At 39.5% G+C, this 18,056-nt stretch overlaps 1 protein-coding gene across 1 annotated transcript in view; it reads left to right on the forward strand.

The window, feature by feature from the left end:
- The window catches only part of WRN (WRN RecQ like helicase), a 2,579,924-nt gene that overhangs the window by 1,928,033 nt on the left and 633,835 nt on the right, over nt 1-18,056 (forward strand). The window contains 1 exon segment of the mRNA XM_044059154.1: nt 5,006-5,118. Coding sequence (XP_043915089.1) covers nt 5,006-5,118 — 113 coding nt within the window.

An 18,056-nucleotide genomic window follows, 5' to 3' on the forward strand; every position in this document is an offset into this window, starting at 1 on the left:
TTCCCTTCTTCATGTACCTAACCAGGCACCTACATCAAGGTTTCTCACCAAAAAAAAAAAAATACAAAGCATAAGACACGTGCCTAATGCAGACCGACTAAAGGCCCTGTCCCTTTACTCTGTCTCATATTGTTTATTGAGAGGTGACTTATGCCTGACCTACAAGTCATTCTCTGATCCAGCCTTGACAAATGTGTTGCATATTCACAAGAAAAATTATGTGAGGGTTGCGCATTCCATGGACCTGAACCTTATTTGTGACTTTAACAAGAATTTGCTGGAGAGAGATTTGTATCCCAAAGGCTACTGCATCTGTGGAATAAACTTCCCATCTTTGTAAAATAAAGCGCTTCCCTCACACTCCTCAAAAAGAATTTGGATAAATAGATGGGGAAACATTGATTCCTCCCAGAGTACTGCCCATGTTCCTTATGGACAGAGGCAGTCTATAAAATGATACAGGGCACCAACACCCAAAGACCCAGTATCCTGATCCCCTGATACTACCCCATCCCATATCTGGGGAATTAAGTTATAATATCGTCAGATCTTGGGTATTATTGGCTAGGCTCGTAAAGGCTGCTGTGCCATTAGCTTAGTGATCACCTATGAACCTATGAGGATCCTAGACATAGAATAAAAAAGGTGCAGGGCAACTCACTGTATTGTCAAAGGTCAATGAAGTAGTGACTTGAATATAGTACAGAAGAGAAGGGAGGTTGTAGGTAGCAGGAAGGTTAAAATTCTGATCTGACTAATGGAAGTAAAGATGAAGGGGGTTCTATGACATGCTGAAGAAATAGGTGGATTGCATATCAGCAAAGGAATTCAGGAGGACTTTAGATAGGTAGATAAAGGGGGGGGGCAAGGGAATCTTCTCAGCTATTAGTTTCATGAAGGGAGACACTCAGTGGCTTATTAGTTTTCTGTTATCTCATTCTTATTTTTGTTTGATATGTTTTTATAAAAAGTGTCTTTTATGCCACTTAGTGACTGATGTCTCATCATGTTTTTGTTAAGCTCTAGTGTGTGTTTCTGTACTGTTTGTTGCACTTGATTATGCTGTCTTCAGTTATTTACATACATAAAAACTGTTGTTTGATACGTTACGTGACAGAACCACAAGTACATGTTGCAGAATACTATAACTGAAACCTTCTATAGCAGTGGTGTACCATAGTTAAACTTAAAATAAACAAAATGTTCATTAAATGGCAATGCTATGCTTCTAATGTTGAATGAGTGGATATAGTGTCAAATACTGTGCAAGCATCTTCTGTAGTTTTAAGTTTCATAAAATTGCAAATGCCACAGAGAAAATTATCTTTTTGAACTGGTCTTTGAGAAGGTAGTCTGTAAACTGATTTTGGATCAAGTGCTGCAAATAGTAGTTACATTTATATTGAGTTGAAGGGTGGATTTCCAACAGAAAGTTAGTTTGCACACCTGTGGTATTTTTCTCCATGCTTCAGGTTGATAAAACAGTTACTGTGGCTCAGGATCTGTTAATGACAGCAGTCATTGTATAACCACCATGGAATTGGGTGGGAAGAAGGAAGGCAGCCCATCCCACTACACTGCTGACAACCACTAGAGGTGAATAAAACAGCATTAAACTTTACAGACCGGGATGTGCATGCCCACTGCTCAGCATATTCACTTAGTCTACTGGGTTTCAGTACATGCTGGAAGTGTAAATGCTTCACTGAGCTGTTACTGTGGGAGTATATTCACATCAGGCTGCATAGAAGCTGACCGAGTTAGGGTAAGCGAGTAAGACAGATGACAGCCTGGGTGCAAGCCACCCTCAAGAGGCTGTCATCCATGAGAAGCAAGTGGACCAGTCAGGGGGATGGGAAGGGCTGATGGTCAGCAGGATATCGAAATTGCAGATCTGTGTAAAGTTAAACTAGTTTTAAGGTTTATGAAGTAAATACCAATCTGTAGTTACCTTTTTGGTATTAAGTATTAACTACAGTAGGGAGAGAGACTTACAGCCAAAACTTTTAAAAATGTAACACAGTGAATAAGTTGCAAACATTTTCACTTAAAAGTAATTATTATGTAAACTGAATAAATTACTGAATCACTTTAAAATAAAATGAATGAACCAACATGTGTTTGAAATGTGAAAGTCATGCCTTGGAGTTAAAATATTTAGAGGAGATGCTGGGTCACAGTACCTCTACATTGGGGATGCAAGGGGCTTAGCCTGTCCCACTGGAAACATCTAACTGTATTAACTAAAAAAAGTTTTATGTTTCACATGTAGCGGATATTTTGTGTGTGTTTGATGATGTTTAGTTGCAGTCTGAAATATTGATACTTTTCCATTATCAGGGCAACACTTTAATGAGCGTTTGGAATTGTAGCGTGCACTCGCAATGATCTCCCATCTGCTGCTGAAATGATTCTAGCATCCTTCTTTTAGTTAGCATCCACTTAGTTACTGACAGAGGCCAGCACAGGAGAGGGAATTGGCTGTGGCACCTTTTAAGTTCTGTGCATGCAAAGCCGAGAACTGTTTATTTCCATAATTAAGACGCAAGTGAGAAATTACTTTTCCTAAAGGTAAGCAAGTTCCTGGTGGGTGGTCAACAGGCATAAACAGTGGTAAAGGTAATCCACGGAGGCAGCACTGTACCCTGGAGCATAGGCACTGATCCAAACAGCAGCACATGAGCATGAAGTAATACTTTAAATGTTTCACTAGGACTGTAAGACTGTACTTCACTGGAAGTGGATGATGGCTTGTTAATGATTAAAATGCTCCCCAAAGCCCATACATGTTGTCATGCATTTTAGATTAATAAAAATGAACAGATCCGTGTTCTGCAGCCTTCAAAAATATCTTCACTTGGCTTGTATATGTATATGAAGTCAATAAAAGCCGAGCCTGTTGAAGCTAAGCAATGTTTCTGCGCATGAAGGGTTTACTTACACTTCACACTTGATGAAACCAATCAAGTTAGGCAGAAACATGCGAAAGTCTTGCCCCCTGAGTAACACCAAAACAAACTAACCTCTGAAAACAGTTGCTGTAAAAAAAGTTACTTCTCCACAGTATCAGGAGGACTTTGAAACAGCTGTGCGATCATTGCATGGTTTTAGCAGTGTTGCCCCGATAACAGAAAAGTACCGAAATATTAATAATTTATGCATGTTTGTCTTGACTCCGTTACTGTTTTCTGCAAGAGGAAATGAGATGCATTTCTGATAGGTACCTGATATTTTGACATCAATTTATTTCTGAATATTACCAGGTAGGATATACAGAATTTGTAATCATGTCTATTTAGGACTCCCTTAGAGGAAAAGTACAACTCACTATTGACAATCCCAGCGGATGAACTGTAAATTAAAGTAACTGCACAGATATAAATAGTGATACAAAATGGAAAGCAGTAACCATTGTCATTGACACTCCTCTATATATAAAATCAGACTTGGCAATTGATGTATGTGTAAAAGCCTATGATTTAATGCAGTGGTAAGCATGCTTTCATTTGGGCAGTTGCAAGAGTGAGTTACCAGAATCAGAAATATTATTTCTGGAAAAAGGAAACTGAGACCGAATGGATAGCTGTAAATAAGTTGAACATTATCTGGCTTTTGTACAGTAGATGTGCTGTAGGCATTGCAGTGTATAGAGTAATTATGTTCATGTAGAAATGGCTTTGTATTATCCTGAAATCCGTAACTCTAAGTTAATTTCTTAAAAATCAGGGCATTTATGCATAACAAATTGGTCAACGTTTTTGAAAGTGAAAAGAAAATAGATAAAATGTGTAGCTGTAAGCCTATCTTAGTCTCAAAGAAACACACTCCTTAAATATACTTAAAATTTCAAATTCCTTTACCAAAGACAGTGGCAGTCTTTGGTAAGGATATTAAAGCATAAATCCATTAACAGCACTACACTCCTCTTCTCCTTGGTGGTCTCTTACCATTCCACAGTATGCTCCTGAATGCTTCACCAAAAGCATTATCCACCTAGACTCTGGAATTGACTTTCAGCAGAACTGAGGAGCCGACAAAGTATTGCCATATTCCTAGTCTCTTTAAAAAAGCAGGCTGCTTAATGGCAGTGCAGCACCCCCACTAAGTAGCAAGTTTTCTTACCCATGACATAGTCTTTCCATGTTTAGCTGGCCAAGAATCTGTTTTCTTTCTGCCGATGCTAATAAACCATAGAGTCACTTGCTTGATATTGAATTGCTTGCATCACAATTGCTTGAGCATAATTTCTCGAGGCAGCATTCACTAGTGCATTGTTGCTTGCTCCATATGGGTATGATTTCTTACTACTTAAAGTATATGGTGAGTTCTGTATTCTCCAAGCTTGCAGTTTATCAGAGAAAGAGTGAATTAGCTTTTCTACTGTGTTAGTGGCTACTAATTTTTCTGAGATGCAGTTATCAGGGAATAGGAATAATTGAGACTAATAAACTAAGTGGATGTGGCGATAGAGGATGCTGGGTAAATTATTTTTTAGAGGATGTTTGTTTTTTGTTAACTTTCTTGAGACCTGTACAAGTGGGGAGTGCATGTGTCTGTAGCACTTGTGTTTGTCTGTGCATAGATTTATTACTTTTGCCAGAAAGTTGTGTTGTGAGGCATTTTAAGGTTTGTTTGTTTTTTTTTTGCCTCAAGCAGCCTTATTAGATCTTGTATACACCTGTTTATTGTTGAATGCAGTTTATTGATTATTGATCATTTCATTATTTTTCTTTCCAAATGTCTAAATTCCACTAGTCTAGTATACCTGCTTGTCATGTAATAAATAAAAGTAGAGTGTTTGGCCTTTGCTATGTGACTAAAATTCCATTTGCATTGTTTGTTAGTAGCTAAATGGAATAGATGAAGAGAGTATTTGGGAAGATTAGGTAAAGTACAACTGAGATATATGGCTTCTTCTCAGATTAAATGCTAATTTTTCCACTGCTTTTTCTATGGTTCATGTTTTGTTTGCTTATTACTATTTATTTTCCTTTTTTCTGAATAGAGCTTATTATATGGAAAGCTGGTGGCAGCAAGGCAGAAACTCGCCAATGAGAAAGATATTCCTCCGGCTGTGTTAGCGACAAACAAGGTGCTTTTGGATCTTGCCAGGCTAAGGTAAGTGCGTAGTGGTCACACTGATAGTGTTGTACATAAGAGTGACGATTAAAGGAAAGGTTAATGGAAAACACTGGACATGTTTTGGAGTACAATACAGAACTGTAGGTATCTTGAGAAGTTGGCTGATTGTGGTACATTGTAGAAATACTGATAAATCAGGTGTAATACTGCTTTGAATAATTGTATTTTCTAGTATAACATTTATTAATATTTAATTTTTCTTAGACTAAGTTGCTTTGTTTTGGAGATAGGTGTCCCAAGCTTTTGTAAGTATACTGTAGTATTTTTGCATGCAGCTGCAGACTGGAAATGTTTGTCTTATTTGCATATGTAAGCAAGCTGGACTTCATGGACCATTTTAAATTGCAACCTGTTTATTGTAATCAAAATGTATCGCACTAAGAGGTGCACAGACAAGCAATATTAGGTTAGCTAAATAATTGATCTGTGCTCCTGTTTGGCATTTAGGAGTTACAAGGCAAATGAGTCTTGAAGCCATTCTCCTCTGTTCCAGTTTCAATTCTTTAGCATTGCCTCTCATTTTAAGGAGGGCCAAGCCTGCCATACCAGGGGTGAGTTTATGAACACCCATCCAGTTGTCCAGCTCCATTTTAAATGCAGTCAGTGTGTCATTCGGCTTAACTTGGAGTGGGGGTTTGTCCCATTGAAGGGGTAGGTGCTGCATGACAGTTCTTTCCCTTCTGTTATATATTCCTGTAGGTTAATGGAAGTCATGTCTGAAGGTTGCATTGCTTTTTGCTGAACAGCTGCAAAACTTTCCCTAGTCAGTGTTTCTTCCTCACTTTTGTTGTAGCTGATTTTTCCAGGTCTTCTGTGTTTCTTTATTCCTGACATCTAGGCAGTGCACTTTCTAGGTAGTTACTGAAATGTACCCATAAACACAAGTCTACTGGCCTTCCCTGCTGGATTTCTGTTTTCACACTGGGAGAGCTAGAAATAAGCTGTTATCCAATGTGCAGCCATTTTGGAAGTTCAGTTCTTTCCCTTCTGTTAGTCTTATTTATTTGCAAGAATAGATTTTGATCTATGGCCTTGGTGTTGGTTGAATTGCCTGATTTTTTTTAAAGGTGTAAGAGTTCTTGGACTGCTAGATCCCTTTCAGCTCTATAAGCAAGACTCTGGTCTCTCCTAAGGAATTTATAAAAAGACTGCAGGCATCATCTCTTTTCAGTTTTATCTTTGTAGCTTATATCTTTTAAGTTCCAGATCTTTTGAATTACAAACCTTTGGGGTCTTTCCATTTATTTAATAAACATAGTAAGGTACATCCCAAAGGTAGCATGATACTCAGTAATGACTCTAATCAAAGTGGAGTATGAGGAGGTGAAGACTTCTTTTGATCTGGAAGAAATACTTTTTTCTCTGAGCTGTGCAAAAGAAGCAAAGTAAAATAATTTCCTAAGCAGCATTGCACCCATATTGGCCAGGTCTGCCACAACCTTTTCATGTTAAAGTTGTGTGTTAACAAAAGCTGCACTTTTTGGCAGTGAGCTTGAGCCCATTTTTAGTACACTAGCTATTGACAATTTTAAGATTGTGCTGGAATTGCATGTATATCATAGCGAGTCTTGACAGTGTCTCCCAACTTAATGTCATCTGCAGACTTTGTTGACCAAAGAATCTTATTTGATAAGTGGAGATATTTGCACCACATGCTAAATATCAGAGTTCAAAGCACAGATCTCTGCATTACTCCACTAGTCACCCTTAGAGGATGGACCTCCTCCTCTTACTGAGGTTACTTTCTCTGAGTCAGTTGGCTATCCACCTGACCACATATGGGTCAATTTCAAGCTACTTCAACTTGATTATAGATTTTTATGGTATGATACTGACTGCCTTAGAGAAGTATGCTGTGTGGACAGCTTATCCGTAGCTTAAATTACCCTGTCAAAGAAGCTTACGAGATTCAAGTGGGATTTACCCTTGACATAGCTGAACAGCCTGAATCTAATAAGGTTTTTGATATCATAGTTAATTAGGTCAGCTATGATATGTTCTGTGGCTTTGCATATAAGACTTGTTTGGCTGATAGGTCTCTAATGCCAGGGGTCTGTGGTATGGAATCCTTGTGGAGAAGCATCACAGCAGTTGTTTTTCACTGTTGTGGGACAAAGGGAGTTGATCAGGAGCAGGTACGCCAGTCCATTCTTAGTGCTATTACTTAGACAACCAGATATATTGTCAGATCCCCATGCATGAAGTGTTCTTTGTTTTATAGAGTACGTTTGTTGCATGCTGTTTAATAATCATTGGTGGGTTGATTTATGGATAAATGTGTTTGATTTTCAGGTATAGTAGGTGGGAATAATAGCTTTTTGTCATCATGGCTACATTATCCATATTATACTGGAATGTAAATGGCCTTGCAACCGAAGTCAAAAAGGAAAAAGTGTTGAATTATATGAAGAAATGCAGAGTGTAAAAGCAGTGCTGCAGGAGACATATTTGGAAAGAAATGAGCATGTGCATTTGACAAAGAAAGGATTTCAGAATGGATATTCAGCAAAATATAAGGGACAAAGGAAAATGGAAGTAATTGTACTAATTGCTAGAGATGCTCCAATAGTGATAGAAGAAAGCAAAAGACAGTAATGATAGATTTGTGGTAATAAGGGACTACTGGCAAGGGAAGAGGATTACTCTGGCATGTATTTATATTCCACCAAAACTGCTGATATGGAGATTAACAACATTTTTTGAGAAATGAGTAACTTTCATTATAAGTGGGAAATGAAATTTGATTTGCAGTAGTGATGATGAATCAGGGGACCTAGAAGGAGAGGTATAACAAAAGAGGGTAGATTTCTAAATAAATTTATAAATATATTTGGTATGGAAGTTGTGAATTTAGTAGTAGGAACTTGGACAGAATTTGCATATTATTCCCCAAGGTACAATAACTGGGCTAGACTAGATAGAAATAATATTTCATACGAACGTCCATTTAATTGAAAGCTTTAGTACACATCCAATAACTTTTTCATGTCATGCACCAATAAAAACTAAGATTAAAAATGCAGGGTAATGAAGTAAAAATGAGAGACTGGTATATTCCCACCTACCTATTAAAAAGAGAGGAATTTAAGGAATGTTAGTGGAAAGTTGGTGAGGATAGATGCACCATATAGGAGGGATATGATGAGATAAGTATTGGCTAGTATGAGCCTGGTGGAAGGAGAGCGATAATGATTATGGTGGTATAGTATACCAAGTTTTTTGTGGGATTTTTGATATTTACTTATAAATATTCTGAAATAGATCTTCTTCTTTCGGCTTTTCCCAGTTAGGGGTCGCCACAGCGGATCACCTGTTTCAATTTCTTCCTGTCCTCTGCATCTTGCTCTGTCACACCAACCACCTGCATGTCCTCTCTAACCGCATCCATAAACCTTATCTTGGGCCTTCCTCTTTTCCTCTTACCTTGCAGCTTCATCTTTGGCATCCTTTTCCCAATATATCCAGCATCCCTCCTCAGCACATGTCCAAACCAATGCAATCTCACCTCTCTGGCTTTGTCTCCAAACTGTCCAACCTGGGCTGACCCTCTAATATAATTATTCTTAATCCTGTCTACCCTCGTCACACCCATTGCAAATCTTAACATCTTTAACTCTGCCACATCCAGCTCTGACTCCTGCCTTTTTGTCAATGCCACCGTATCTAACCCATATAACATAGCTTGTCTCACTACCCTTTTGCAGACCATCCCTTTCACTCTTACTGGTACTCGTCTGTTCACAAATCACTCCTGACACTCTTCTCCACCCTGCCAGTACTTTCTTCTTCACCTCTCTTCCACACTCGCCATTACTCTGAACTGTTGATCCCAAGTATTTAAACTCATCCAGCTTCGCCAACTGTACTCCCTGCATCCTCACCATTCCTCTATCCTCCCTTTTATTCACACACATATATTTCGTCTTAGTCCGGCTGACCTTCATTCCCCTCCTCTCTAGAGCATATCTCCACCTCTCCAGGGTCTCCTCAATCCGTTCCCTACTCTCACTACATATCACAATGTCATCTGCAAACATCATAGTCCATGGGGACTCCTGTCTGATCTCATCTGTCAACCTGTCCATCACCAGTGCAAATAAGAAAGGGCTCATAGCTGATCCTTGATGTAATCCCACCTCCACCTTAAACGCATCTGTCACTCCCACTGCAGATCTCACCGCTGTCACACTACTCTTGTACATATCCTGTACCCCTCTTACATAACTTCTCTGCCACTCCTGACTTCCTCATACAGTACCACAACTCCTCTCTAGGTACCCTGTCATATGCTTTCTCTAAGTCCACAAAGACACAATGCAACTCCTTCTGACCTTCTCTGTACTTCTCCATCAACACACTCAGAGCAGACATCGCATCTGTAGTTCTCTTTCCTGGCATGAAACCATACTGCTGATTACTAATCATAGATATTCTGGACATTTTATGAAAATATGTATAAAGCAGAGAAATGAGAAAATCAAGAAAGAGCACAAATGGAAATATTTATGGAAGACTTAATTATGCCAATATTGGAGGTAGGTGAGGCTTGGCAACTAACATTTAAGGTAGGAGGAGATTAGATAAAAACTGTGATGTATAATCAATCTTCAGGAAAGTTTTCAGATACAGATATTACTCCTGTGGAAGTTAAGAGGGAAGAAAGTGATAAAGATCTGGAAGATATTGCGTAATAGTGTTTTAAAAGGAGGAGAAGCTCCAGCATCTTGGAAAAAAAGCGGTGGTGGCTGTATTACCTAAAAACAGTAAAGACCTATCAGATCCAGCTTTCATATAGATCCACCTCAATTTTAAACCATGATTATAAAGCATTTGTCTGTACTAGCTGAAAGAATGGAAAACGTGTTGGCAGAATGGATAGATATGGATCAGTGTGGTTTTGTGGAAGGGAGGCAAACATTTGACAACATTAATTAAACAATGATGATCCAGAGGGAAACAAAATATTAGAAAATACTGCAGCCGTTGGTGGTTGTGATGCTGAGAAGGCATTTGACAGATTAAGCTGTGATTTTGTGAGTAGGACAATGGTAGCATTTTCATTCCTTGAGGCAGTGAGGGTTAATTAGGAGGATATATGAAGGATCGGCAGCAAGAATTAAAGTGGAAGGCTTCCTGTCATATAGATTGTTTCCAGTCAGAGGAGTCCTCTTTTCCTTTATTATTTGCTTCATATTTAGAGCCATTGGCAAAGAAAATAAGGGACTCAGAAATGCAAGGATATAATTGGTATGGTAATCAAGAAATGTTGGCTTTATTTGCAGATGATGAATCCAGAAAAGAACCGCTCATTGTTGTGGAAGATTGAGACAATTGCACATCTTTTCAGGATATAAAATTAATGAAGATAAAAGAAAGGTTACAGCTGTAAATGATCTACCCACATATAAATTGGTTCAGTGATACCCATATTAATTGGGGATATGAAAAGTTGAAGTAGTTAGGAGTATGGATTAAAGTCTTCTGTTGTGGAAGCTAAGGATATGTAGGAATAGACTAAACAAATGATAATGCAAAAACTGAGGAATTGGAAGCTCTTGTTTGTTGATGGTATGATACAAGCAGTGAAATGTTTAGTCTATTTAGTTTTATATATGGGTAAGACATAGTGTTACCAACTAGAGGAGAAGTTGTGGATGGTAATAAAGAGATGAAGGAATTTATCTGGATGGGGAAGAGTGCAAGTGAGATGAGTTGATCTTTCAAATAGAAAGAAGGTAGTTTAGGATTATGTGATATTTTAGAGCTGCATAGGTAATTTTTCCCTCCTGGATGTCAGCGGGCTGTGCAATTATTTGTATAACATGGGTGTTAGCTTGCTTTAAACTTTCTGAACTACATGTAAAGGTGTCTGATTTATGTTAGTGTACAATAAACTAAATACATTCTTACTTTTATTGTTTATATTACCTTCAAGGTAAGTATAAGTATGATACTGTGCTTTTCTATGTCAGTGCCTTTGCAATTGTGATTATAAGTACTAAACTTCATCTCAAAGATATGAGTTGCAAGTAATTTGAAATATTTGATCATATCATAGCTGAGTGTAAATGACAAGATTGCATTTCAATTTATAATTGTTAAATTGTAACAGTCTCTATTAGTAATCTGTCTTTTTATAGTAAAATGATTAATGTTATATTGAAGGAAGAAGTAAAATTTAGATGTTCTTCATCTCACATTGCTGCAGTCCTTACACTTGGGTAGTCCGCTGTCCTCGGTCGTCCGAATATCAAGGAAGTATAAGGCTGATCGCCGGTCAAGACGCATTTGACTGACATCAGGACGCCAGGGTACAAATGCGCATGACCGACGCCATATCCTCAGTCTTTTTGCCGCATGGTCCGATGCAGAAGCAGCGCAAGTGCGGTTGGCGTTCTGAAATTGTTCGATTTCGAGTTTCAGACCGAGTCAAAGTTGGCACTTACCCGCTGGGGAATATTTTAGTTTTTCTTGCCTCAGTGGTTTTACCGGATGTCAGAAAAGTGAATAATTGTATTTTGTGGGAAACAGATACGCATAGAGACTACCATACTTTGTGTATTCCTTGTTTAGGGCCTGAGCACGGCGTTGTTGGGTGTCGCTCTTGTGCTAGATTCAATAAGCACACCATTAAGAGAAGATTAGATTGTGCCAGGTTAGTCTTCGAAGCGGTGCAATTATAAAATGCCGCCGGATGCCCGCATCCGGCGCCCGCTTCAAGAAGGCGCAGGACAGCAGTTAAACCTAGGCTGGAGGAACCGCCAGTACCGGACGGTTCTTTAGAGGTGTGGAGCCGGTGGTTCCACCGGAGGTTTCTTTGGGATCCCAGGGAGAGACTTTGTTATTGCAGGATGTGGCCTCTCAGGAGGCAGGCCAGGCTGATGGGGCTTCTCAGGTTACTATACTCCCCTCCTGCCTAGGGTGGTTAGGTTCTCTCCTTCTGTTTCAAGGCTTCTCCTAGGGCAGGCCAGGTTTAGCTTCAGTTGGTGTTACCCCTAGCTCTTCAGGAACTGTGCCCAAGAAGCATATGCTTAAAATGGCAGAAGATTTGATTACTTTGATTAGGGTTCTATGCCCCTCCTGATAAGAGACCTAGGGTGGAGCCTGAGCTAGGGAGTTTTGAGCAGGCTTCAGATGTTTCAGAGTCTTGACTGAAGACTTGCAGGAGTACTCTCCTTATTCTGATTCTGATGTGGATGATTCTACTCCTTCTGCTTCTCCTCCTGAGGATTTTTCTTTTTCAGAAACTCTTCATTCCATGAGGGAGCATTTTAAGTGGGAAGGTCAGGACTTCTCTGATTCCAGGAAAAGGCTTAGGGAATTTTTGTTTTACCCCAGCATAGGCCTTTGGCTATACCTCCTGTTTTGGATGTAGTGGAAGATGTTTTTACAGAGGCTTCTCTTAATCCTGATTCTTTGCCTCCTGCTCCTGTTAAACCGGATAGGTATTACAGGGTGCCTGAAGCTCATAAGTATCTTTTTAGAGTCCTAGGGCAGACCCAGAAACTGTTAGCCAGGGGCCTAAAGGTGTTAAGGCTTCTGTTGTTAAGAATCCGGTTCCTGCAGACAAAGAGGCCAGGGCCCTGGATAGATGGGGAAAGAAAGTTTATACTTCTTCCACTCTTGCTATGAGGGCTTTGAATTGCCAGTTTCACATGTTGAAATACCAAAACTATCTCCTTTCACAATTGAAGTCTAAGGTTGATGCTCTGGCAGAAGGTATTGATTGTAAAGAGTTGCAAGAGTTAGTACATGTTTCTGAACAGGTGGGTAAGCATTCTTTGCAATGTGGTTTTGATGCTGTACAGGCCTCGCTCTTAGGGTGGCTGCCACTGGGTCAGTTCTTCAGGTGGCACGCGCTGGCTGAGGGATCAAAATTTATCTGAACATGTTAAAACAAGGATTTTAGATGCTCCTTTACAATCTGACGTGTTGTTTGGTCCTCACTGTTGAGGCAGTTTTAAAGAAAATGGAAGACAAGGCTAAGTCTATGCAGACTGTTAAAGATTTTGCAGGTCCAGCCTCCAAAGTTTAGTAGAAATTGGCCTACTACAAGCGGGGTGGGACGATCGATCCTTCTTATGATTCCCAGTCTAGGGGTAGATCTTAGACGTGGTAGGAGCAGAGCTCAGGGCTCTTTCAGGCCTAGAAGCAGGAGTTCTCCTGCACAGTCTTCGGGTGAGGGCAGGGGTCAGTCCTTTCGTAAAACAGACCCAATGAGCCTGCACTTTTCAGCTGCCAGAGCCTTCTCGTCTGGCAGCACCTTTGGGAGGAAGGTTGGCACTTTTCAAAGAAAATTGGAGTTTAATTACCCAAGACAGATGGGTATTGATATCATACACCACGGTTACAGGTTTTATTTCCATACCTTGCCTCTTTTTCAAAGGCATGCCAGACATTCCTCCTCAACAAAGTTAGAATAGAGGCTCACAAGCAAGTTTCTCTGTTACTCCAAATAGTAGGGCCATACAGCGGTCCCTATGCCAGAAGTGGGCCTAGGATTTTATTCTCGCTTGTTCCTAGTACCAAAGAAGGGAAACACGTGGAGACCAATTTTGGATTTATCTACCCTCAACACTTATCTTGACATTCCCAAGTTCAAAATGTTGACGTTACAGCAGCTTTTACCTCTGCTGGCAAAGATCATTGGATGGTAACTTTGGATCTCAAGGAGGCTTACCTTCATGTTCCTATCAGACTAAGTTGCAGGAAGCTTTTATCTTCAAGTGCCGAGGCTGGGACTTCTCACTATCAGTTCTCTGCATTGCCCTCTTTGGCTTATCTACTCGTGCTTCCAGAGTGTTCATAATTTAAAGTTCTGGCTCCAGTGATAGCTTTCAGCTAAAAGGAATACAGATCTATCCTTATTTGGATCGACTGCCTGATTCTGGCTCAAGGAAGGGAAGAGCTTCTTCATCATTTGGAATATGTGATAGCAGTGCTAAGATGCCTACTGGGTATTCTGTGAACGAAATAAAGTCCAGTCTAGTACCCTCTCAGGACATGTGCTTTCTGGGTGTGAGACTGAATACAGCATCCCAGATGGCCTTTTAACCCCGGACAAACAAAAGAGTCTATCCCTTTTACTTCCATCAACTATCTCATCAGTCCGGGTTGACTGCAAGGACAGTCCTTCAAGCCTTAGGTTCATGGTATCTTGTATTCTGCTGCTTCCCAATGCCAAACTGCATATGAGGAAGCTGCAATGGTATCTCAAAATGTATGGACACAGCACTGCCAGGATCTGGACACTGTCATTCAAATAATACCTTTGCATTCAAAAGGAATTTTTGTGGTGGGCTCAGGAATGTCACCTAAACAAGGGATTCCTCTGTGACCTCGCCAGAGGCGCAGTCAGATTTTAACGCACAGATGCCTCAGACAAAGCTTGGGGAGCTTCATCTAAATGGAAAGTGGATACAAGACAAGTGGCCTGCCAGACTACAACATCTACATATCAACCTGAAGGAGATGTTAGCAGTCCAGTTTGCATTAATAGCTTCAAGGATTTACTTCTTTCCAGGGCAGGTGTTGATTCTAACAGACAACACAACTGTCATGTTGGTACATCAACAAGCAAGGGGGGAACGCATTCTATCCTCTATGCAGGCAAGCAATGATTTTGTGGGAGACTGCTCTCAGTTTTACAGCTCAATCTTCAGGGTAAGGTTTCTGCCAGGAGCACAGAACTCCCTTAGCAGATGTGTTGAGCAGATCGCACTATGGATCCCCACGAAGTGGGAAATTGGATCCTCATGTATTTCAGAAATTGACAGTGTCATGGGGAACTCCCAGACATAGATCTGTTCCGCTTCTCCACTAAACCATCAGCTGCCAAAGTTTTTGCACAAAAGGTTCTTTCATCCCACAGCTTGGAGAGTGGATGCTCTTTCTTCATTTGGAGCAATCTTCATGTGTATGCCTTTCCCACCTCTGCCTCTCCCCTCCCAAAGGTACTTCCTAAAGGTCAGACAGGACAAGCCAAGGATGATTTTAATAGCTCCAGATTGGCCCTCGGCCAACACTGGTAGTACCCCCATTACTGAGAAGTCAAATGCGGAGCAATGGAAGCCCATGGCCTTTGCCTTCGATTCCACACCTGTTGTCATTAGGAGGACAGCCATTTGCTCAATGTCAAGCTTCACTCTCTGCACCTAACAGCCTGGCATATCTCTGTTTTGAACCATAGTGGGCCTCTCCACTTCCTCAGCAAGTTTTGAATGTTATTTTGGAAGCTAGAAGGCCTAGTACAAGTTAAAAGTGTACGCAGATAAATGGAAAGAGATTTTTATTTTGGAGTGCAGCAAAAGATTTTGATGTTTCTGAGCCTAATTTGAGTGTGGCTCTTCAATATCTTACTGGAGTTACTGGACAAAGGTTTGTCTTTCTCTTCTATTAAGGTTTCATTCTTGCAGCAATTTCGGCTCACTAAGTGATTGCTGGACCCACCATTGTTTTCTCATCCTTTGTTCAAGCAATTTCTTTAGAGGGGCCAAAGAGATATAAGACCCCCAGAAGGCGTGGGTCTCCTACTCCTGCTTGGGATCCTCAATTTTTATTGTTGGAGAAACCTCACTCTACAACCTTTTGAGCCTGCAGCTACTTCTGAGTTGAAATATTTATCATGGAAGACTGCTTTTTGTTGGCCATTACCTCTGCAAGAAGGGTTTTCTGAAACTTGCAGGCCTTATGGCGGTTGAGCCTTTCTTGTTTCCAGTCAGGGGAGTCCTCTTTTCCTTTATTATTTGCTTCATATTTAGAGCCATTGGCAAAGAAAATAAGGGACTCAGAAATGCAAGGATATAATTGGTATGGTAATCAAGAAATGTTGGCTTTATTTGCAGATGATGAATCCAGAAAAGAACCGCTCATTGTTGTGGAAGATTGAGACAATTGCACATCTTTTCAGGATATAAAATTAATGAAGATAAAAGAAAGGTTACAGCTGTAAATGATCTACCCACATATAAATTGGTTCAGTGATACCCATATTAATTGGGGATATGAAAAGTTGAAGTAGTTAGGAGTATGGATTAAAGTCTTCTGTTGTGGAAGCTAAGGATATGTAGGAATAGACTAAACAAATGATAATGCAAAACTGAGAATTGGAAGCTCTTGTTTGTTGATGGTATGATACAAGCAGTGAAATGTTTAGTCTATTTAGTTTTATATATGGGTAAGACATAGTGTTACCAACTAGAGGAGAAGTTGTGGATGGTAATAAAGAGATGAAGGAATTTATCTGGATGGGGAAGAGTGCAAGTGAGATGAGTTGATCTTTCAAATAGAAAGAAGGTAGTTTAGGATTATGTGATATTTTAGAGCTGCATAGGTAATTTTTCCCTCCTGGATGTCAGCGGGCTGTGCAATTATTTGTATAACATGGGTGTTAGCTTCCTTTAAACTTTCTGAACTACATGTAAAGGTGTCTGATTTATGTTAGTGTACAATAAACTAAATACATTCTTACTTTTATTGTTTATATTACCTTCAAGGTAAGTATAAGTATGATACTGTGCTTTTCTATGTCAGTGCCTTTGCAATTGTGATTATAAGTACTAAACTTCATCTCAAAGATATGAGTTGCAAGTAATTTGAAATATTTGATCATATCATAGCTGAGTGTAAATGACAAGATTGCATTTCAATTTATAATTGTTAAATTGTAACAGTCTCTATTAGTAATCTGTCTTTTTATGGTAAAATGATTAATGTTATATTGAAGGAAGAAGTAAAATTTAGTTATTGTTAGCTGATCCTCTTGCATGTAATATAATTGAGTTTTATGCAGCAGAAAACTGAGTTTCTGATCTGATGGCAAGCTGTTTACTACAGTCCGAGGTACACTGATCACAAGCTGGATTTCCAGACCACTGTATAGAACATGATTCTTTCTACATCCATTTCCATAACAGATTTAAGAGGTTATAGGGTGACTTAACCAGATTGTGCTCCTGTGTCACCCTTGAAAAAGGATACTTGTGTCCTGTCACCTTACCTGGTCAACAACTGAATTAAAAAAAAATCATCATCCAACTTGTATGTAATGCGTTTATACTGACGCTAAGATTTTGGGTTTCTAATAACATGGCAGGAATAGTCCCCATTCCTGAATCAGGGTATGATTAAACTTCAGATTAGTATTATGTTTGCCAAGAGTGCTGTTCTCAGCAATAGCAGTGTATCCAGAGTGACTTCTTTTTGCAATTCATACAGAGTTACATGTGTTGATAACATATTTAAATACACTTGAAAATTCTTTATGTTCACATTGCTCCTACTACTACTGGAACTATCTGGGTGCCTTTATCCCTTATTGCTCTAGCTTTTGTGTGTATATCCTGGTATTTTATGGTGGTATCTCTCAATACGCAGCTATATGTTACTATTTCAATGCTTAATGTAACTTTTGACCTATTTTTCAATACGTTATATGGTTTTCTTGTTTCTGCTTTCTTAACTGTTGGCACCGGAAGATTCCATGTGATTATAACTCCTTCATTTTCAGTAATTCTTTGTGACTCGTATTTCCAGTGATTCTCAGCTACCTCTATGCTGTAGTATTTGCATAATCCCCAGTGCAGCAGCCTTGCCATATTGTTGTGTCTTTCAATATACAGAGCCTCAAATATGAGTATATTGCACCCTGCAACAAGATTTGCAGTGTAAATGTTGACTCTGTAAACCAGAGTGTACATAGTCCACTATCTTGGGCTACCATTATTAACCTTTCATCTTTTGATTTAAATTCACTGCTTCTTTAACCATTCATGTGTCCAACTCTTGATCAACATGTGGTTTTTCCAGGAGCTTACTATATTTACCACTATGTTTGTGAGCTTTAAAGTTTTCTTTCGCTTTCCTCTGACCCTTTTCTTCACATTATTTTGTTTGTTTTTTGCACTTTCTGTTGC

Source organism: Protopterus annectens, chromosome 17.part0, assembly GCF_019279795.1.
Source record: "Protopterus annectens isolate FY-2018-M chromosome 17.part0, PAN1.0, whole genome shotgun sequence".
Classification (NCBI taxonomy): domain Eukaryota; kingdom Metazoa; phylum Chordata; order Ceratodontiformes; family Protopteridae; genus Protopterus; species Protopterus annectens.